Source organism: Parus major, chromosome 5 (genome assembly GCF_001522545.3).
Source record: "Parus major isolate Abel chromosome 5, Parus_major1.1, whole genome shotgun sequence".
Taxonomy (NCBI): Eukaryota; Metazoa; Chordata; class Aves; order Passeriformes; family Paridae; genus Parus; species Parus major.
The window spans coordinates 7,053,597-7,073,525 of NC_031774.1; the positions used below are offsets into that span (position 1 = coordinate 7,053,597).

At 67.9% G+C, this 19,929-nt stretch overlaps 4 protein-coding genes across 7 annotated transcripts; 2 read left to right on the forward strand and 2 right to left on the reverse strand.

The window, feature by feature from the left end:
* The first annotated feature begins 16 nt into the window (after positions 1 to 16).
* On the forward strand, positions 17 to 3,942 carry CORO1B (coronin 1B). Its single transcript, XM_015632227.2, has 11 exons — positions 17 to 63; positions 835 to 1,037; positions 1,117 to 1,239; positions 1,316 to 1,445; positions 1,516 to 1,697; positions 1,916 to 2,035; positions 2,110 to 2,214; positions 2,289 to 2,434; positions 2,520 to 2,577; positions 2,876 to 3,169; positions 3,363 to 3,942. The coding sequence occupies exons 2-11, from the start codon at positions 837 to 839 to the stop codon at positions 3,483 to 3,485; spliced, it is 1,482 nt and encodes a 493-aa protein (XP_015487713.1). The 5' UTR covers positions 17 to 63; positions 835 to 836; the 3' UTR covers positions 3,486 to 3,942.
* Positions 1,531 to 9,708, reverse strand: RPS6KB2 (ribosomal protein S6 kinase B2). Of its 4 annotated transcripts, none has more exons than XM_033515056.1 (15): positions 9,582 to 9,707; positions 8,921 to 8,955; positions 8,718 to 8,838; positions 8,564 to 8,632; positions 8,352 to 8,499; positions 7,997 to 8,054; positions 7,809 to 7,909; positions 7,644 to 7,734; positions 7,470 to 7,560; positions 7,239 to 7,346; positions 7,087 to 7,149; positions 6,942 to 7,019; positions 6,760 to 6,867; positions 6,574 to 6,686; positions 1,531 to 1,642 (listed from the first exon to the last, which is right to left on the reverse strand). In XM_033515056.1, exons 1-15 carry the CDS (start codon positions 9,651 to 9,653, stop codon positions 1,606 to 1,608), a joined length of 1,293 nt encoding a protein of 430 aa, XP_033370947.1. In that variant the 5' UTR covers positions 9,654 to 9,707; the 3' UTR covers positions 1,531 to 1,605. The 4 variants fall into 4 exon arrangements, with proteins under 4 accessions (XP_033370947.1, XP_033370946.1, XP_015487716.1 ...); XM_033515055.1 differs by lacking the exon at positions 1,531 to 1,642 and adding an exon at positions 6,000 to 6,192 and having other exon boundaries at positions 8,624 to 8,632; positions 9,582 to 9,708; XM_015632230.3 differs by lacking the exon at positions 1,531 to 1,642 and adding an exon at positions 6,000 to 6,192 and having other exon boundaries at positions 6,760 to 6,864; positions 9,582 to 9,708.
* PTPRCAP (protein tyrosine phosphatase receptor type C associated protein) lies at positions 4,056 to 5,560 on the forward strand. Its single transcript, XM_015632232.2, has 2 exons — positions 4,056 to 4,200; positions 4,768 to 5,560. The coding sequence occupies exons 1-2, from the start codon at positions 4,198 to 4,200 to the stop codon at positions 5,344 to 5,346; spliced, it is 582 nt and encodes a 193-aa protein (XP_015487718.1). The 5' UTR covers positions 4,056 to 4,197; the 3' UTR covers positions 5,347 to 5,560.
* Positions 9,709 to 9,911: 203 nt separating the features above from the next.
* On the reverse strand, positions 9,912 to 18,937 carry CARNS1 (carnosine synthase 1). The gene is made up of 10 exons (XM_015629616.2): positions 18,816 to 18,937; positions 17,043 to 17,061; positions 16,345 to 16,576; positions 15,799 to 15,888; positions 15,024 to 15,511; positions 14,597 to 14,777; positions 13,951 to 14,036; positions 13,366 to 13,597; positions 13,013 to 13,284; positions 9,912 to 12,911 (listed from the first exon to the last, which is right to left on the reverse strand). Exons 2-10 carry the CDS (start codon positions 17,043 to 17,045, stop codon positions 11,685 to 11,687), a joined length of 2,811 nt encoding a protein of 936 aa, XP_015485102.1. The 5' UTR covers positions 17,046 to 17,061; positions 18,816 to 18,937; the 3' UTR covers positions 9,912 to 11,684.
* Between the last annotated feature and the right edge of the window lie 992 nt (positions 18,938 to 19,929).

The following is a 19,929-nucleotide window of genomic DNA, read 5'->3' on the forward strand; positions in this document are numbered from 1 at the left end:
CCGCCGCCGCCGCCGCTCCCGCCGCCCCCGACACCGGCACCGGCCCCGGGCACCGACCCGCCGGTGAGTGCGGGCACCGGCACCGGGCACCGACCCCTCTCCCGAGCCGCCGGGCACGGCCCCCGCGGGACCCCCATCCGCCTTCCCGGGGCAGCCCCGTCCCCGTTCCCTGCGGGGCCACCCCCTGCCCCTGTCCCCATCCCTTATCCCTGTCCCAATCCCTGTCCTCATACCTTGCGGGGCCACCCTATCCCCTTTCCCGTCCCTATCCCCTTCCCCGTCCCTGTCCCCATTCCTGTTCCTGTACCAAGCGTGGCCACCATCGCCCCCATTCCTGACCCCGCCCCCGTCCCCATCCTTGTCCCTGTCATCGTCACTGTCCCCATGTAGAATGAGGCCACCACTGTCCCCATTCGTGCCCCCTCTTCCCTATCCTGGTCCCCATCCCCTCCCCCGTCCCTGACCCCATAAAGCAGGGCCACCCCTGTCCCCTGATCTGTTGGAGCTGTCCCTGCCCTCCTTTCCATCCCCATCCGTGTTCCTAGGAGGACACCCATGTCCCTGTCCCCATCCTGAATGGGACACTCCCTGTCTCACTCAGAGCCCCCATTCCTGGGATGCTTCCCGAGTTCTGTTCAGGGAGCTGGCAGGGACAGGGCCATGTGCCCCAATTCCTGGCTCCTGAGAGTGGCTGAGCCACCCTTTACCGGGGTGGAAGATGGTGACAAACCCATTTCAGGGGACACCCCCTTCCCAGGCCACCTCCCTGGTGGCCCCACCTTCCATTTTGGGGCATCCCGGCATGTCTGACCGTGGGCCGGGGGTGCTCCCCAGCCATGTCGTTCCGGAAGGTGGTGCGGCAGAGCAAATTCAGGCACGTGTTCGGGCAGCCGGTGAAGACGGACCAGTGCTACGATGACATCCGCGTGTCCCGCGTCACCTGGGACAGCACCTTCTGCGCTGTCAACCCCTCCTTCGTTGCCATCATCGTGGAGGCCAGCGGCGGCGGCGCCTTCCTCGTCCTCCCCCTGCACAAGGTGACAGCAGGGTGGTGACGTGGGGAAGGGGGGTTTGTGCTGGTGGGTGACCCCTTCCCCGCTGTCACTTTGTCCCCAGACTGGACGCATTGACAAGTCGTACCCCACGGTGTGCGGCCACACGGGCCCCGTCCTCGACATCGACTGGTGTCCCCACAATGACTATGTCATTGCCAGCGGCTCCGAGGATTGCACCATCATGGTGAGGGGTGGCCCGGGATCCTGGTGGGCTGGCAGGGGTCACCCCGCTTCGCTCACTGTCCCCTCTGTCCCCTCAGGTGTGGCAGATCCCAGAGAACGGTCTGAGCCAGCCGCTGACGGAGCCGGTGGTGGTCCTGGAGGGCCACTCGAAGCGCGTTGGCATCGTCACCTGGCACCCCACCGCCCGCAACGTCCTGCTCAGCGCGGGTACGGGGGGACACAGCGGGCACAGGGAGGGGTGCCATGCGGCCGAGGTGACCCCTGCCGTGTGCCCCAGGCTGTGACAACGTGGTGCTGATCTGGAACGTGGGCACGGCGGAGGAGCTGTACCGGCTGGACGGGCTGCACCCCGACCTAATCTACAGCGTCAGCTGGAGCCGCGATGGCTCCCGCTTCTGCACCGCCTGCAAGGACAAGAGCGTCCGTGTCATCGACCCCCGCCGTGGCACCGTGGTGGCCGTGAGTGTCCCCACCCCTCTGGGGGGCCTGTGTCACCAGGGCACTGCCCTGCACTGGTTCTTGGAGGGAATCCCCTGCTCCCTGTTCTTGTCCCTTGGTGCAGCCCATTGTCCCATGTTCTGTGGGTGTCCTTGTCCCCTGGTTCTCCCCGCTGTCCCCTGTCCCTCTGTGCCTGTCCCCGGGGTGCTGCAGGCACCGGTGACAGCCGTGCCCCCCAGGAGAAGGAGCGGGCACACGAGGGGGCCCGTCCCATGCGCGCCATCTTCCTGGCCGATGGCAAGATCTTCACCACTGGCTTCAGCCGCATGAGCGAGCGGCAGCTGGCGCTATGGGACATGGTGAGTGGCACCCCAGGGGTCCCCCGGGACCATTTTGGGGACCCCCATGTGCCTGACACCTCATCCCACCCCAGGAGAACCTGGAGGAGCCCATGGGGCTGCAGGAGCTGGACTCCAGCAACGGGGCTCTGCTGCCCTTCTACGACCCCGACACCAACGTGGTCTATGTCTGCGGCAAGGTATGGAGGCCCCCACCCCACTGGTGGACCCCTGGAGCCAGGGACACCCCAGCTTTGACACAGCGTGTCCCCAGGGGGACTCGAGCATCCGGTACTTTGAGATCACAGAGGAGCCGCCCTACATCCACTTCCTCAACACCTTCACCAGCAAGGAGCCCCAGCGGGGAATGGGCTGGATGCCCAAACGCGGGCTGGATGTCAGCAAGTGCGAGATCGCCAGGTGGGCACAGGGACATGGGGGACGAGGTGAGGGACCCCCCCAACCCCCCCCAAAACCGTCTGTGACCCCTCTGCTCCCCTGGCAGGTTCTACAAGCTTCATGAGCGCAAGTGTGAGCCCATCATCATGACCGTGCCAAGGAAGGTCAGTGGGGATGGGAGCAGGGTGGGGATAGGGGAATGTGGGGTGGGGGCACCTAGAAGGGCTGGTGGGAGTCCTCAGGGGGGTCTGAGAGGGGTCACTGGGCAGGACTGCAGGCTGTGTGGGGTTCCTGGGCAAGGGGTCCCTCATCAGGCTGGATGGGGTTCCCTGTGGGGTCTGCGTGTGAGGTTCCCTGAGCAGGACATGGGAGCAATGGGGGGTCCCAGTGAGGCTGTGTCCCCATGGCGTCTCTCTGGGGGTCGCCCTGAGGACGCCACCCCTCTGACGCTGTTGGGGGCAGTCGGACCTGTTCCAGGATGACCTGTACCCGGACACGGCAGGCCCCGAGGCGGCCATGGAGGCAGAGGAGTGGGTAGCGGGGCGCACGGCGGGGCCCGTGCTGGTGTCTCTGCGCCAGGCCTATGTCCCCAGCAAGCAGCGGGACCTCAAGGTGAGCCGGCGGACGCTGCTCCACGACAGCCGCGCCACTGCCGCCTCCGCCACCGGGGCCACCACGCCACCCCCCACGCCCCCTGCCGCCCCTGCGTCCACTCGCTTCAGTGCCCCCCCAGTGCTCGGCTCCGGCAACGCCACGGTACGGGGGACAAGGGGGACAAGAGGGAAAGGGGGAAAGGGAGAGAGGGGTGCGGTCGGTGTGGGTGGGGCTGTGGGGTGGGTGTGGTCACTCTGGTGGGCAGTGGACGGAGTGGGTGTGGCAGGTGGGTGGGGCCACGGGGAGTGGGTGTGGCTCTGCCGGGCGCGTCCCGTGTGACGGGGCTGTCCCTCAGGGGGGCCGTCTGGAGGAGGTGCTGCAGGAGGTGGCGGCGCTGCGGGCGCTGGTGGCGGAGCAGGGCCAGCGCATCTCCCGCCTGGAGGAGCAGCTCAGCCGCCTCGAGAACGGCCACGTGTAGGGACCCATCATGGACCACCGCCCCAGGGACCACGCCTACACCCCAGGGAGCCCCCTGAACCATCTCGCCCCACTGGGGTTCCCCCCTTGCCCCGCTCCGGGCCCTTCTCCCATTGTGGGGCTGGCCGCCCCTCTGGCAGCTCCCCACTTTCCCCCATTGCCTTACTGGGTGCTGCCTCCCCAAGTCATGGACCATTCTCTAACCTTGCCCCCATTCCTCGGGCTGGGAAATTGCTCCTGGGATCAAAGATTACCCCCTGCACCCCTCAATCCCTGTGTGGGGTCTCCCCCCTTTCTATGGGGCAGGGCATGATCTGCCTTCCTCAACTGTGAGATATTGTCCCCCCTATATTTTGGGGGCTTCTCTTCCCCTCCTCCTCCTCGTGTCCCCCATCTCCATTCCAGTGCAGGGTCAAAAACTATATTTTCACTCCAAATAAAGGATTTATAAGAAAAGTGATGGTTGCAGGGGCCACCTGGGGGGTGACAAAGTGGGGGCAGGAAGGCGCAGCAGTCACGGGCGGGAGATCAGCGCCTTGGCAGGAAGTGGGGGTGCACGGGGCGGCATTTTGGGTAGCAGGGGTGAGGGGGGTGCAGCAGTCGGCCTCCCCCCGCTCCGGCACATCCGCTGCACAGGGGCAGGAAGTTGGGGGGGGCTCCCCCATCTCAGAGCGTGCCCGCTGCATCGGGACCGGCTCTGGCTGCACCCACTGATGGTGAGCACCCCAAAACCGGGTGGGGTGGGAGACTGGGGAGCTGGGAGAGTCAGGAGTAGGGAACCGGGATGTGGTTGGGGAGAGTGGGAAGGTAAGGGGAGTATGGAATGTCTGGGGGAAAGGCTGGGGGATAAGGGGAGCCCAGTGGGGTTGGGAGGGAAGGAGGGGGGTTCAGGGGAGTACGGTGGGCTTGGAAGGGGTCAGGTATTGGTGTGGGGTTGGGGGCTGTGCAGCCACACTGAAGACTGAAAGTGCCGAGTTTGGGGGGGTTCTGGAGCTTTGGCAGGGGGTGCTGTGGGGCTGCAGCCCTGTGCAGAGGGGCGAGGGATTCTGGGGGGGCTGTGCAGCCATGTAGGGTGGCAGGACCCAGTTCCTCTCCCCCAGCACCTGCAGGCACTGCTGCACCCGCCACCCACGGCTTCCGTCCCCGGGGGTCACTTCCCCCTCCCTGGCCCTGTCCGCTGTACCTTGTCCTCTGTCCCTGCCGCCCTTCGCCCCGGCCCTTCCCTGCATCCCAGCTCCGGGAAAGCACGTGCCAGGCGCTGACCCCGCTGCCCTCACCCGCAGGCTGGCCCGCGGTGGCACCCGGTGCTGCTGGCGCTGGCGGGGCCGGCGGCGGCCGGGGAGCCCGCGGGGGCCCGCAATGACAGGGCGGTGGCCGCCCTGCTGGGGCTCCTGCTGTGCCTAGCGCTGGGGCTGGCGCTGGCCTGGCACCACCTGTGCCGCCTCTCGGCCGGCCGCTACCACCCCCGGCCCTTGGGCCGCCGGGCGCTGGAGCTGCTGCGGGGACGGTGGCACCGGCTGCGCTCACCGGAGGACCCTGCCGTGGCCCTCGGGGACGGTGACGGGGGGATGACCGTGAGGGACGAGGAGGAAGAGCTGATGCCCTGGAGCCTGGAGCGGCGGCCGAAGCAGGATGAGGAGGAGGATGAACAGGAGGAGGATGAACAGGAGAAGGATGAGAAGGAGGAGGATGAGAAGGAGGAGGATGAGGAAGAGGCCGAGGCAGCACCACAGGGCGGGGAGAATCCCCTGAGTGAGGGGGAGGCAGCGGGGGGCAGCGCCAAGGCCCTGCTCAGTGACCTGCACGCCTTCTCGGGGACAGCGGCCTGGGGGGACGCGCGGCCACACGTCACCGCCTTGTGACATCATCGGCCTGACGTCACCACCCTTGGATGTCACCTCCCTGTACTGTCACCTCTCTGTAGTGTCACCTCTCTGTAGTGTCACCTCCCTGTAGTGTCACCGCCCTGCCAGCAAGGGGACCCCTTCTCTGTCCCCCGCCTGCCCCCAGCGGAGGCTCCTGATTGGCTGCAGGGACCTGAGCACTGACCAATAAAAGGGCAGCTCTATCTGATCAGGGGGCGTGGCTTGCAGAGTAGTGAGTGGAGCCAAGAGATGGGTGTGGTGAGTGGGAGGAGCCTGAAAGGGGGCGGGGCATCACACAGGGGGTGGAGCCTGGATCCTCCCCTGGTGGGACAACACCCCCACCCTCCCAGCGGGCCCCCCCAGCCCCAGCACAGGGACCACCACAGCCTCAGCAAGTCCTTTAATTGGCACACATCCAGCAGCAGGGCCATGCCCCTGGGGGCCACACCCCAAAGGCTGTGCCCCCAGAGGGGCCACACCCCAAAAAGCCACGCCCACATGGGCACCTCCCTGGGGGTCCACACCCCTGGGGGTTCTCGCCGTGCCCCCGAACCCGGCTGACAGGGGCTGTGCCAGAGGGGAAGAGCCCCCCGGAGCACAAGCAGCACCGTGGGGTCCCCCCCACCCCATGGGGAGCACCAGGCCCCCCTCAAAACCCCCCACCCTCCCCACCCCTACCTGGGCACCCGACCCCGGCCCCCCTTCTGCTTCTTGGCCCCTCCCGAGGGTTTGATGGGCAGGGGGGCTGTGCCCTCGGGCGGGGGGGGCTGGGGGGGCCCCAACTCCATGGGGTCGCCTGGCACCACCGGCTTGAACACCTCGAAGGGGGAGAACTTCACAGGGCTGGGGGGGGACACATGAGGGGGTGAGTGGGACACCCAGGGAGGGTGAGGAAAGAGGGGTAGCCAGTGTCCACAGAGGTCCTTCCCCACCCCTGGAGGCACCAACTCCCCCCATACTCCATGAACCTCACTTACTATTCATTCTCTGCCTTGGGGCCCACCCTGACTCCCTCACCCCAAAGCACCCCAAACCCTCACCCCACTGCTCACACAGTCTCTCGGTACTCCCAGGATGGGGCAGGTAGAGCCTCCCCACCCTCTATGCGCCCACCCCTTGCAACCCCAGCCCTGTCCCCTGTCCCCACCTTGGTGCCCACTCTGAAACCCCCATCCCAAAGCCCCCCAATCCAAAGCACCCCCCGACCCCCCGGTGCCCCGGTACCTGACAGGGGTGCGGGGGCTGCTGTTGAGGCGCCGGGGGGAGCGCACCTTGGGCTGGAAGGAGAACCCCTCCTTGATGCTCTCCAGCACGGAGGGGGCTACGTAGGTGAAACCCTGCGGGTTTGGGGGTGTCAGTGGGGGGGCCTGGGGGTGCCGGGGATCGCCCCCACAGTTGTGCCCCCCCTACCAGGAAGGCCTGGTTGGCGCTCTCGCTGATGGCAGCATCGTCAGGGCTGTCCACGGGGGTCTGGCGGGTGAAGCGGGTGTCAAACTGGCTCACGTCCTCCTCTGACTGCTGCGGGGAACACAGTGGCTGCTCTCACGGGGCCCCCCAAAACATCCCCAGCCTCCCCCCACAGGCCCCCATACCAGGCAGGGTTTGAAGGGGGGGTCCAGCCTGCGCGCCAGCAGGTCCTCCCAGTTGATGTGGCGGAAGAAGGGCTGTTTCTGTGGGATTTGGGGTGTCAGGCAGGATTTGGGGGGTGTCTCTGGCACCCCCTGCCCACCCCTGTACCTGCACATCGGCCGCGTCACCGGGGCCCCCCCCAACCCGCTGGCTGGGGTTCCGCTTGAGGAACTGGAAGAGAAATAGGGATAGAGATGGGAATGGGGGTAGGACCAACATAAATAAGGGTGGGGGGAGGTGGGGAAAATTGGGGGGAGGACCTTTTTGAGGAGGTCACGAGCATCGGGTGTCAGGTAGGGCGGCAGCACCAGCTTCCCCTTGAGGATCTTGTCAATGGTCTTCTTGCGGTTCTCGGCGGTGAACGGTGGCTGTGGGGAGAACCGGGGAGCCATGAAGAGCCAGGCTGACCAGAAAGGCACGGGGTCAATCCCCCAGGCACCCCGGGATGCCCCCCCAGTTCCCAGGGAGGAAGGAGCAGCAGTGGGACTTGCCGATCCGGTGAGCATGTCGTACATCAGGGCGCCCAGGCTCCACCAGTCCACTGCCCGGTTGTGCCCGCTCCGCACCAGGATCTCGGGGGCCCTGGGGGGTGCAGGGGGAGCCCTGAGCGGATGGGAGGCCAAAACAGACCCCCCAAATTCCCCCCAGTGCTGCATCCACCTCACATGTACTCAATGGTGCCGCAGAAGGTGTGGGTGACGGCTCCGTCATGGATGGACTCCTTGCACAGCCCAAAGTCTGTCAGCTTGATGTGACCTGAGAGATGTGGGAAGCTCAGCACTGCCCCTAGAGAACCCCCCCAAGCTCCCCAGTTTGCCCCCCAAACCCACCTTGGCTGTTGAGCATGATATTCTCTGGCTTAAGATCCCGGTAGATGATCCCATGGGAATGCAGGTGACCTAGTGCCAGGGTGATCTCGCTCAGGTAGAAACTGCAGCGGGATTGGGGCAGGCTGTGAGCGATGTCGGGGTGACCACCCCACCCACACCCACCACCACCACCACCACCACATCCCTACCAGGCAGTGTCCTCCAGGAAGATCCCTTCCCGCTCCAGCTGCATGAAGAGCTCTCCACCTGTACAGAGAGCCCGAGAGCGACCCTCCTGAGCCATCCCTGGACACTCTTTAATCACTCACAAGGAGTATCTGAAACATCTTGGACCACTCTGTAGCCATCCTGGGACACCCTTAAACCACCCTGGACCCCATGAGCCATCCCTGGACACCCTCCCTGGACACTGCAGCCACCCCAGGTCACGCTTTAACCATCCCTGGACACCCCAAGCCATTCCTGGAACCCCTCCAGCCATCCCTAGGACAACTTGTAGCCATTCCCTGGAGTTATCCCCGGGACCCCTGAGCCATCCCGCACCGCTGAGGCACTCCAGGATGAGGTAGAGCTTGCCGCCCGTCTGGAAGGCGTAGATGAGGTCAACGATGAAGGGGTGCTTGACGGCCTCCAGGATGTTCCTCTCTGCCCGGGTGTGCGCCGTGTCCTTGGCGTTGCAGGCGATCTTGGCCTGGGGGGGAGGCGGTGAGCGGGGGGGGTCCCCGGGGGGGCTGGGGGGGCCGGGGCGGCCCTACCTTCTTCAGGACCTTCATGGCGAAGATCTTCCCCGTGTTGGTGCCCTGCACTTTGCGCACCTGGAATACCTGGAAGGACAGGCAGAGAAGGTCGGGGGCGCCATCAGGGAGCACTGAATCCCCCCAGAGCCCCCCAGCCCCACCACGTCCCCACCTTGCCGTAGCCACCCTTGCCCAGGACGCGGAGCAGCTCGAAGCAGTGGGGGCCGATGTGCTCAGGGCCATTGTTGACGCTGCTCTCGGAAATCTCGATCTCTTCATAGTGTCCCACCGGCCTGGCGGGAAAGGGGTGAGCAGGGACAGCCCCCCGCCTGTCCCCTGCCTGCGTTACCCCCAAACAAGCTGTCCCCCACTTACTCCAGGCCGTTCCCCCGTGGCTCCAGCTCCATGTCCTGCGGGACAGAACTCGTGGTCAGAGGTGGGCAAGCGAGGAGCAGAGGGCAAGGGGACACATGGCAAGGAGGGGACACAGGGCAGGAAAGGGAGACACAGCAGAGAGCGGACCCGCGGCAGGTAGGGGACACACGGCAAGGAGGGGAGCCCCGGCAGGCAGGACACGGGCAGGACACGGGCAGGACACGGGCAGGACACGGGCAGGACGCGGCAGCGCGGGGCGAGGCAGCGCCGAGCCGGCCCAGCCGGATGTTTTGGGGCCGAGGCCGGGCCCTGCCCAGCGGGAGCCGCCCGCTGCCCGCCCGGGATCCGCGGCTGCCCGCGGTGCCCCGGCGCCCCGTCCCCGCGGACAGCCCGGCTACACCCGTGTCCCGCCACCGGCGGCACCCTGTCACTGCCCCTGTCGCTGTCCCCCCAAGCCCCTGCCCGCCGTTCCCGGCACCGAGCGGACCCCATGCACCCCCGACACCCCCGGTCCCGCTGTCCCCACCGCGCCCCGGTGCCGCTCACCGCCTCCACCGCCCGTCCCGCTCCCGGTGCCCCCCGTCCCCGCGGCTCCCCCCGCCCCAGCCGCCGCTGCCGGTCGCAGCCCCGGTGCCCCTCCCGCGCCCCGCTGCCGGCTCACGGCGCCCAGCTCGGCCTCGTCCCCGTCGCTGCCCTCCTCGGTCTCCAGGTCGATGTCGAACACCCCCGCCATGACGGCGCCCTGCCGGGACCCCCGGGGACCCGCCCCGATGGCCACACCTCCAATGGCGGTCACGCCCCCGCCACGCCCCCCGTGTCACCGCCTTATCGGGACCCCGGGGAACCCGCGGCGATGGCCACGCCCTCGACCACGCCCCTCCCACCGGCCACGCCCCTCCCGCGCGCGCGTCACCGGGATGTCCCCTGCGCGGGGGACACGGGGGCAGGGGGTCCCCGGGGGTGGCGCAGGGAACACGACAGAGGCAGCGCGGCCGCTCACAGCCTTTACTGGGGTCCCCGGCCTCGCCCCGCCCCCGCTGCGCCGCGCTGACGTCAGCGGCGGCGCCGTGACGTCAGAGGAACATCAGAGATCCCGCGCGAGGCTTCCGCGACGTCGGAGGACACGAGTGGGGCTGCGGGGCACTGGGGTTATTGTCGGGTCGCTGGGGGTGATTGTGGGGTCACTGATGTTACTGTAGGACCTCTGGTATTATTGCAAGACCAGGGGCACTACAGGGGCCGTGTGTTATTGAAGGGTCTCTGGTGTTATTGAAGGGTCACTGGTGTTATTGTAGGGTCACCGGTGTTATTGTAGGGTCAGGGGCACTACAGGGACTGGGGTTTATTGGAGGGTTTCAGACACTAAAGTGGCTGTGTGTTATTGCAGGCTCTCAGGCTCTGTGTTATTGTGCGATCTCTGGTGTTATTGTAGGGCTGTGAGGGCAGTAGGATCTGGGTGTACTGTAGGGTCACTACTGTTATTGTAGGGTCAGGGGCACTACAGGGGCTCTGTGTTATTGTAGGGTGTCTGGTGTTACTGTAGGATCTCAAACATTACAGGGGCTGGGCGTTAGTGTAGAGTCACTGGTGTTCCTGTAGGGCCACCCCAGTGACAGTCCTATATCACATGGGTTTCCCAGACAAGTCTCTTCCCAAAGGATTTTTCTGAGCTGCTCCAGGGAATCCCTGGGTACCCCTTTGTTATTATAGGGTCTCCCTGTGCAGGTCTATTATTGTAGGGTCTCCCCATGCCAGTTTGTTACCGCGGGGTCTCCCATTCAAGGTATGTCCCCACACAAGGTTGGTTACTGTGGCTTCTCCCCAAGCCAGTTTGTTATTGTGGGGTCTCCCCCCTTCAGTCTGTTACTGTGGGGTCTCCCCTTGCTGGTGTGTTATTGTGGGGTCTCCCCACGTTTCTTTGTTATTATGGGATGTCCCACTAATTCTTTGTCATTATGAGGTCTCCCCATAATGGTGTGTTATTGTAGGGTCTCCCCATTCCAGCAGGTGCCAACACACCTCAAGCTTCACCTGCTGCTCTCATGGGGTGGCCTGGGTGCCTGGGGGCGGGTCCTGGTTGTGTCCCCCGAGCTTGGCACAGGTTCAGCAGGGGTCAGTGTCCTCCTGTATGCCCCAGGCATGGGACCCCCAGCTTCAGGGACAGGGGGCACTGAGGATGGAGACTGTAGGGACAGGGCAGAGGGGACAGGGAGGGGCAGGGGAGAAAGGGTGGAATGTTGGGAAGCAGGGAATGGGGTGCTAGGGCAGAGGGATGGGGTGCTGGGGTAATGGAGGGATGCCAGGGGGGATGGTGGGGTGCCTGGACTGGGAGAGGGGGAATCTTAGGGTGTCAGTGTGATGGAAAGGTGAAGTGCGAGGACGGAAGGGGATGCCAGGGAATATGATTCCAGGACATGGGAGATGCCAGGGATTGGGGTGTCAGAGTAGTGGGGGGGTGCCAGGAGAAAGGGTTTCAGGATGCCAGGGGATGGAGTGCCAGGTTAATAGGAAGATCCCAGCGGATGGGATGTCAGGATGCCAGGGGATGGGAGGCCAGGATGAAAGGGAATGCCAGGCAGTCGCGGGGCAGGGCAAGTGACTGGGATCCAGAGCGGTACCGGGGTCCCAGGACATGGTGTACCAGGCCACGGGATGGGGGGATAGCGGGACGGGGCGGCAGGGGGATGCCGGGGAGGGGCGGCGGGGCGGCGGGAGGGGGTGCCGGGGCACCCATTCCCCCGCTCTCCCCGCTGCCTGCCCGGCGCTATTTGAAGTGGGACAAGAAGTGCTCCACGGGATATCGCGGGGAGTCGATGCCCAGCCCCTGGCAGAGCCCCAGCAGGCGCTCGCAAGCCTCGGCCAGCGTGGCCCCAGAGCACGCCACGCTCAGCAGCGGCTCCTCGTACTCCCCGGCCCCCTCGGGCTCCTCGAAGAGCCGGTTGAGGCGGACGAGCCCGCGGCCGTGCAGCTCCCGCAGAGCCTCCATGCCCCCGCCGCCCGCCAGGATCTCGCCGTGCTCCGATCCCAGGCACATCACCCCGGCCAGGTGCGTGCGGGCCGCGGGGCGAGCGGGCAGCACCGGCGGCACGCCCAGCGCCACCAGCACGGCGGCCAGCAGCAGGTCGGGGCCGTAGACCTCGCGGATCCAGTCGCGCAGGTAGAAGCCCCCCATGCGGGGGTTGATCTCCAGCAGGCGCGGCCCCGCCGGCCCCAGCTTGAGCTCCACGTTGAAGACGCCGTCGCGCAGCCCGCACGCCCGGCAGCATTCCAGCGCCGCCCGCACCAGCTGCGCCTGCCGGTCGGCGGGCAGGCAGGAGGGCAGGCAGGCCGCCGTCTCCAGGAAGGCGGGGACACGCGTGGGGCCGTTGTCCGACACCCAGGCACCCAGCAGCCGCCCCTCGAAGACCACCAGGTCCACGTCGTGCTCGGTGCCCGGCACGTACTCCATGAGCAGCATGGCGTTGCCCCAGCCCAGCCCGATGCCCGGGTGGTCGGCGTCGTCGCGCAGGTCCCTCCAGAGCCGGGCGGCGTGAGCGTGGCACTGCACGGCGTTCTCCACCAGACGCACGCCCACGGCGCCCGCTCCGAACTCCAGCTTGGCCACGGCGGGGAAGGGCATGGCGCTCGCCGCCCGCTCCACGTCGCCGTGGCTCTGCAGGCGGCGGCAGGGCACGGCGAAGGCGGCGGGAGGCGGGCGGCCGCGGCGGCAGCGCTGCAGATGCCGATGAGTGCGGCTCTTCTGCTTGGCCACCCGCACGGCGGCGGGCGCGGGGCCGCGGAGCCCCAGCCCCTGGCACACCAGGGCCGCCAGCACCACGCAGTCGTCCCAGTAGGAGAGGCAGGCGTGGGGCCTCAGCCCCCGGGAGCGCAGCAGCTCCAGCACCCGCTCCGCGTGCTCCTCGTCCCGCCGGTGCTCCCGGCTGTCGTAGGGCAGGAAGGTCTGCACCAGCCCCGCCGCGAAGTGCTCCGGGTCCGACTCCACCAGGTGGATCTGCGGCCCCAGAGAGGCGTCAGCGGAGGACGGCCGGCCCTGGCACCGCGTCCGTGCCACCCTCTGCCACCCTGAGCCCACCGACGGCCCGAGCTCCTCACCCTCAGCCCGTAGTCGCGGGCCGCCTCCCACACGAAGCTCTTGCTGACGCCCCCGGCCCCGATGAGCAGGATGTCCTTGCCCTCGACCAGGTGACACTGAGCCCGGTGCAGCATGGCCTCGGCCAGCAGCCGCGGAAGGTCCCCGCGGGGCTCGCCCACGCCGCGCCCCATGGCCTCGGCCAGCGCGCAGGTCTCCAGGCACCGCTGGCTGTTGGTGGCCAGGGCCACCAGCTCCAGCGATTCATCCACGCACGCCAGCAGGAAATCCACGCCTGGGGATGGTGACGGTGACACCGCGCTCAGCACCGCGGGGTGACCCCGGGCACCGGCGGTGTCATCCACGCCGTGCTCACCCAGGATGTCGGTGCGGGCACGAGTGCCACCGCGCTGCTGCGGGCTCAGGTCGGCCTCGGTGGCCAGGAGGGCAGCCATGGCAGCCTCGGTGGCCTCCCGCAGCCGCGTGGCCAACGCCTGTCGCTGGCTGGGGGCCACCACCCCCCACTGCTGCAAGCTGGAGTCCAGGCCCAGGGGCAGCGCCGCGCCGTGACGCACCGGACTCTCCGCGCGTCCCATGGCACAGGCCACCTGTGGGGACATCCACGTGTATGGGGGACACCGGCTGCCACCGGGGTATGGGGACATTGGCTGCCAAGCTATAGCCTGGGGACGCAGCTGCCACCAGGGCACAGCGACGTGGCGTGACACATTGACCACATGTGTGTGGATGGCCACCAATGTTAGGGACACCCAGGGCCACCGCCAGGGCATGAGGACATGGACAGGCACACAGGGTGTGGCACACAGATTACCACAGCCTGGGGACACTGACTGCCACCATAGCTTGTGGACATAGAGGGCCACCAGGACATGGGGACATGGACAGCCATCATAGGTTGGGGACACACACAGAGCCACCAGGATGTGGGGACATGCTGTACCTGGCAGAGCTGGGGCCGGTCCCCCCAGGACCTGCAGACGAGGGTGCAGATGCGCAGGGCCATGGGCAGCCGCGGGGCTGGGCTGCCTGGGGGGCAAGGGACAGGGCAGGCACGGCCGCCAAGCAGGGACGGGGCGGCCCTGCCCGTCCTCCCCCTCCTCTGGGGGCTTTTGGGGCTCCCTGTGGCACCGTGGTGGCCCCGGCCAAACCCAGCCCCAGGGAGTGAGGGGTATAGCATGGCCACTGCCATCCCCAGCCCCACGGGACCAGGGTCAGGAGTTAAAAGGGGTCACCCCAACACCCTGCCCTGCCCCAGGGGACGGTGGGGGTCCAGGGTGACTTTCCCTCCCACCATAGGGAACCATGGGGGTCCAGGGTGACCTTCCCCACCTTTTCCCATGGGTCTGTGGGGATGGGGGGTCCAAGGTGGCAAACTGTCCTCCAACCCTAACCCAGGGGACCGTGGGCATCCAGGGTGACCCTCATGCACTCCCCCAGCACTCCAGTATTTGGGCACCCCAGTAGCCACCACCCACCCACCCCAGGGGACAGACACGTGTCCGGCAGAGCTGCAGGGACCCGGGGGACCCCGGGGGATTCTTCCCCCCCGTCCCAGGGTGGTGAGCGCCCGAGGGCGGGGGCCTTACGTGGGGGGGGCGCGGGCAGGCGGGCGGTGGGCACCATGGCCTCCAGCAGGACGCTGTCCTCCTCCGTCAGCCCCCGGAGCCGGGCACCCACCGCCTGCGCCACCGCCGCCCCCTCCTCCTTCCTGTGGGTGCTGCGGGTGCCTGTCCCCCACCACCGCCACCCCGCCGGCCGCACCACCACCTGCGTGCACCTCCGTGTCACCCCGTGCCACCTAGTGCCACCCCAAGAGCCAGCCCGCCGCCTGCGTGCAGCCCCGTGTCACCCTGTGCCACCCCAGCACCCGCACACACCCTGCCATCCCATGCTCCCCAGTGCCACCTGGCTGCCACCCTAACAGCCACCCCACTACCTGCGTGCACATCTCCATGCCCCCCTGTGCCCCCCAGTGCCACCACCACCACCACCACCCACCCCCCCCGTGCCCACCTGGCCGTAGGGCTCCATGGCGGTGCCCCCCAGGAAGGCTCCCACCTCCTCCTGCACCAGGCTCTGTTGGCCCTGGGGGTCCTCCAGCCGCACCAGCCTCACCCCGGGGGCCACGGGCTCGGCGGGCAGGTCTCCCCTGGTCCCCAGGACAAAGGCCAGGGTGGGGGGCACAGGCAGCTTGGCATGAGCCGCCAGCACCCAGCGGGTGACCAGCGTGTCCTCGAGCCGGTGGGCGAGCGGGACCGAGCCCCCCGTGGGGCAGTCGAGGTCACGGGCCAGCTCGCCCACCCAGCCACTCTCGGGGTCCCCCGGCGAGAAGGTGCCCGTCACGTAGTTGGCGCGGCGGGGGGGCACGAAGGTCTCCAGGGCGCTGTGCCCCCCCACCCTGAAGGAGACCCCCCGAGAGAGCAGCAGGGACCAGGCGCCTGGAGACGTCTCCGATGGCACCCGGCTGGCCCAGGTGGGGGACAGGCACAGCACCATGGCACCTGCGGGTGGGCAGGGGGGTGGGCGGTGGGTACTCAGCACCTCCACCCCCAAACTGCCCCCCATAGAGGTGGTGCTGCGGGGTGGGGGGTGGGCGAGCATTTGCTGCTGGACTGGTGTGTACTGGTGTATATGGGGATTAATGGGACACGGAGTTGCTGCTGTCACCCTCCTCCCCTGCCTCAGTTTCCCTCACAGTCCCGGTCAGGCAGCACAGGGGGGTGTGGGGATCCCTGCTGTTGGCTCAGGGGTGTCTTATGCGGGGTGGGGACAAGGGGACCACACCCACCTGGGCAGCGGGTGCCACCCTCCAGCAGGACAGGCAGGAAGGGGGTGGGGGAGCCCAGGATGCAAACGGTCATGTCCAGCGGGCCAAATCCTGCCAGGGGAATTGGGTTAACAGCCCCGCTGTGGGGGTCCTGGCGCCACCCTGCCCCTGGCACCCCAGTGTGGCTGGGAGCCCCGAAACACCCGTGTCCCAAGCGTGACACCATATCCCCATTGCCATTCTTATCCTCGCCATCCCCCTATCCCAGCCTGGCACTGCGCCAACATCACTGTCCCTGCCACCCCCGTGTCCCCAGCCTGGCACCATTCCCCCATCACCACCCCAGTCCCTGCCACCCCCGTGTCCCCAGCCGTGTCCCCAGCCTGGCACCATTCCCCCATCACCACCCCAGTCCCTGCCACCCCCGTGTCCCCAGCCTGGCACCGAGCCCATAACACTGTCCCTGCCACCCCCGCGTCCCAAGCCTGGCACCATTCCCCTATCGCCGCCCCAGTCCCTGCCACCCCCGTGTCGGCAGCCTGGCACCGTGCCCCCCGTGTCCCCAACCCGTGCGGGGCTCCCCGGAGCAGTCCAGCGTGGGGGGAAGCCCCTCCTGGCACAGGGCGCTCTGGAGCCGCTCGTAGGCGTGGGTGGCACAGTCGGGGTCCCCGCTGTCCCCGGGCACTTCGCCATCGGGGGCCTCGTCCTCCAGCCAGCCCGGGCACAGCGCCTCGGGCCCTGCCCACTCCTGCTCCTCCGGGCTGGGCACCCGCTCCGGGCTCGGCTGCGACTTCGAGAGCTGCGGGAGCAGGGACAGGGCTGAGACGGGGCTGGCAACGGGGTAAGGGGGTGGCACGGGGCTGGCGTGGGGTTAAGGGGCTGTCACGGGGCTATCACGGGGCTGTCACGGAGCTGGCATGTGGACAGACCCCGGGTGGGCATGGGGGACGTGGGGCAGACGCGGGGGGGCTGGCACAGGACAGAGGGGCACCGGGCGCCGCTGCCCACCCGTGGGGTGGGGGCGTCAGGGTGCTGGGGGGCTGCGAGCGCCGGGCACGGCGCCACCGCCTCGGGGACAGCGGGGCAGTGCCAGCCGCCGGGGCCGCCAGTTCCGGACAAAGGGTCCCCTTGTCCCCGCGGGGTCACGCGGCGGGTGGGCACAGCACGCCACGCTGCCCGCTGCCCTGCGCCAGTGCCCGGCACCGCCGGGCTCCCGGGATGGGGCACCCACCTCCGCCCGGACCCCCCACCCGGGGGCCACTCACCATCCTGGTGACAAAGGGGCTGCAAGAGAAGGACAGGCAGAGTCAGCGCGGCTCCCTGGGGACCTGCCACCCCTCCCCGGCCACCTCCAGCCGGTGCTGGGAGCCCCAACCTCAGCTCCCGCGGGGGGACCCGTCCTACAGCACCCACCAGAGCCTGGCACATTTCCTGGGGTGAACCTCGATGCCAGCTCCAGTGTCCCCATGTTATCCCCTCAGTGCTAGTCACAGTGTCCCCAGACTGACCCCCTCGGTGGCAGTCGCTGTGGCCCCAGCTTGTTCCCTCGTTGGCAGGTCTGGTGGCCCCAGATTGACCCCTTGGTGCCAGTCACGGTGGCCCCGGCACCTCCGTCTTAGTGTAATCCCGTGCCAGCTCAGCACAGCCGGGCCCCTCCCCATCCCGGGCATGCCAAGGTGCCCTGGGGGTGCAGACCCAGGGACCGAGGTGTCCCCACCGCCCTCCCCGGGTGCCCTCACTGCCGGCAGGTGTCCGGCAGAGCAGAGCACAGAGGGGAAACTGAGGCACAGAGTTGAGCGGTGCCCGCTGGCAGCCAGGGTGTCCCGAAGCCCGGCACCCGGTGACAGGATTAGGGGGCACATGGCTCGGTGGCGTGGCACAAGGAGCCCCCAAAACCCAGTCACGGGGGTCCCTCAAGGTTCGCGCCCCCCAGCCTCGGGACCACCCTGTCCCCCTCCATCCCCAGCTGGGAAGTGGTGCTGCTGTCCCCGAGCTGGGACAGCTGTGTCACCCGGTACCTTGGGGTGGGAGCCGTGGCCTGAGAGCGCGCAGGGGACGAGGGCTCTGGGACGCCTGGCACAGGGGACACCGGCCGGTCTGGCCTTTAAACCCCCCCGCGCCACCCCGGGGTGCCAACCCCCGGCCCCGTGCCCCGGATTAGGCGACACAGAGCCCCATTGTCCCCTCTGCCACCTCGCGCCAGGCGCTGGCACCCCTGTCCGTATCCCTGTTCCCGTCACTAGCGAGCTGCCTCAGCGGGACCCGGGCTCGGCTCAGCCTGACGGGGTTCTCCTGTCCCCCTGTCCCGCGTCCCCAGGCTGGGCACGCCCCTCGTCCTCCCCCCCGCCCTGTCCCCCTGTCCCCAGCGTGGCGGAGCTGCCAGCCCGCACGTCCCCCGGCTTAGTTCCAGCTGCCCGCGGCGTCACTGTCGCTGTCACCGCCACCGGCAGGCACGGGGACACCAGCGCGGCTGCCGCGGCGCAGGGTCCTGCACGCGCTGTCACCCGCTCCCTTGTCATCCGCACCTCCCCCTGCACCCTGCCACCCTCATCATTGTCACCTGAGCTGTCACGTGCACCCTTGTCACCCACAACCCATCCCACACCGTCACCTGCACCATCACAGGGGTCTTGTCACCTGCACCTGTTACCCGCACCCTGCCACACACATCGTCGCCCTCGCCGTCACCCGCGCTGTGACACAGCACCATCACCCTGTGCCCTGCACTGTCACCTGTATCTGTCACCCACACTTTGTCATGCACATCACCTACCTGTCCCCCGCACCCTGTCATCCACACCCTGTCACCCGCACTGCCACCCAGACCCCATAACCTGCACCAATGCCACTGCATTGCCACTTGCACCCTGTCAGCCACACCGTGTCATGAACATCATCACCCACCTGTCGCCTGTCCTGTCACCCGCACCCTGTCACAGGTGTGCACACACACCCCGGCCCCCATCCCACTGCTCCCGCCCCCCGCCACCAGCACCCCCCAAAACCACCCGCATCCCCCCACTGCTGCCAGCACCCACCGGCGGTGTCGGTGCCGGTGTCTGTCGGTGTCGGTGTGTCCTGCTGTTGTCGCAGCCGGCAGCGGCTCTGCCCGCTCCGATCCCTGCGGTGTCGGGCTCTGTCGGGATTTGGCAGTGTCGGTCCCGGTGCTGTCGCGGCCCCAGCAGCGGCTCTGCCCGCGCCGGTCCCGGCGGTGGCGCCGTGTCCTGCTCGGGCGGGGCGGGGCGGGACCGGGGACACCGGGGGGACCGGGACACCGAAGGGGGTGGCAGGACGAAGGGGACAGCGGGGGAGACGGTGGTGAGGCCGGGGTGCCACCGCTTGGAGACGGGGACAAAGGACTGGGATAGGGAGCGGGACAAAGGACGGGGACAAGGAGCGGGACGGGGGTAGGGGAAAAATGACCGGGGTAAAGGACGGGGCCAGCCCGGGGTCACCCGGGGCCCCGTGTAAAACTGACACCGCGGAGCAGAAATGTCAGGTCAGGCCCCGGGAGCTATTCCCGACCTTCCCTCACGGCATGGAACGGGACGCAGGGAATGGCATGGCGTGGCACACAGGGGATGGCACACAGGGAATGGCATGGCATGGCACAGCCATTGTGGACAGGGGACAGGCGCGACCCCATCCCTGACGCTGCCACCCTCCACGAGCTGTGGCACAAATGTGTCACCCTCACCCCGTCCTCAGCGGGATCCCGGCCATCGGGGTGTCCCCTGGGACCTCAGGGTGGCAACAGTCTCCCGGCAACCTCCCAGCGATGCTCCCCGCGGTGTCCCCAGAATCCCCGGGTGGGGATATCCCTGAGCCCTGCCAAGCATCCTATCCCCTCGTGTCCTCCCGTGTCCCCAGACTGTTCCTGTGCCCCCAGGACCAAGATGCGGATCCCCGGTTCCCTCCGTGTTCCCTCCTGTCCCCTGGCAGTCCCGGGAACCCCTATCTATCCCGAGGCTGTTCCCCTCCCTCTCCCTCTCTATCCCTGTGCCCCCAGGCCCAGGTTACGAGTCCATGTCCCCCCTGTCCCCCATGTCCCCCGGGTTGCTCTCTTGCCTGGGATGTCCCCCTTCCTAGGATGTCCCCTTTCCCAGGACGTCCCCCTTCCCGGGAAGTCCTCCGTTCCAGGGAAGTCTCTGC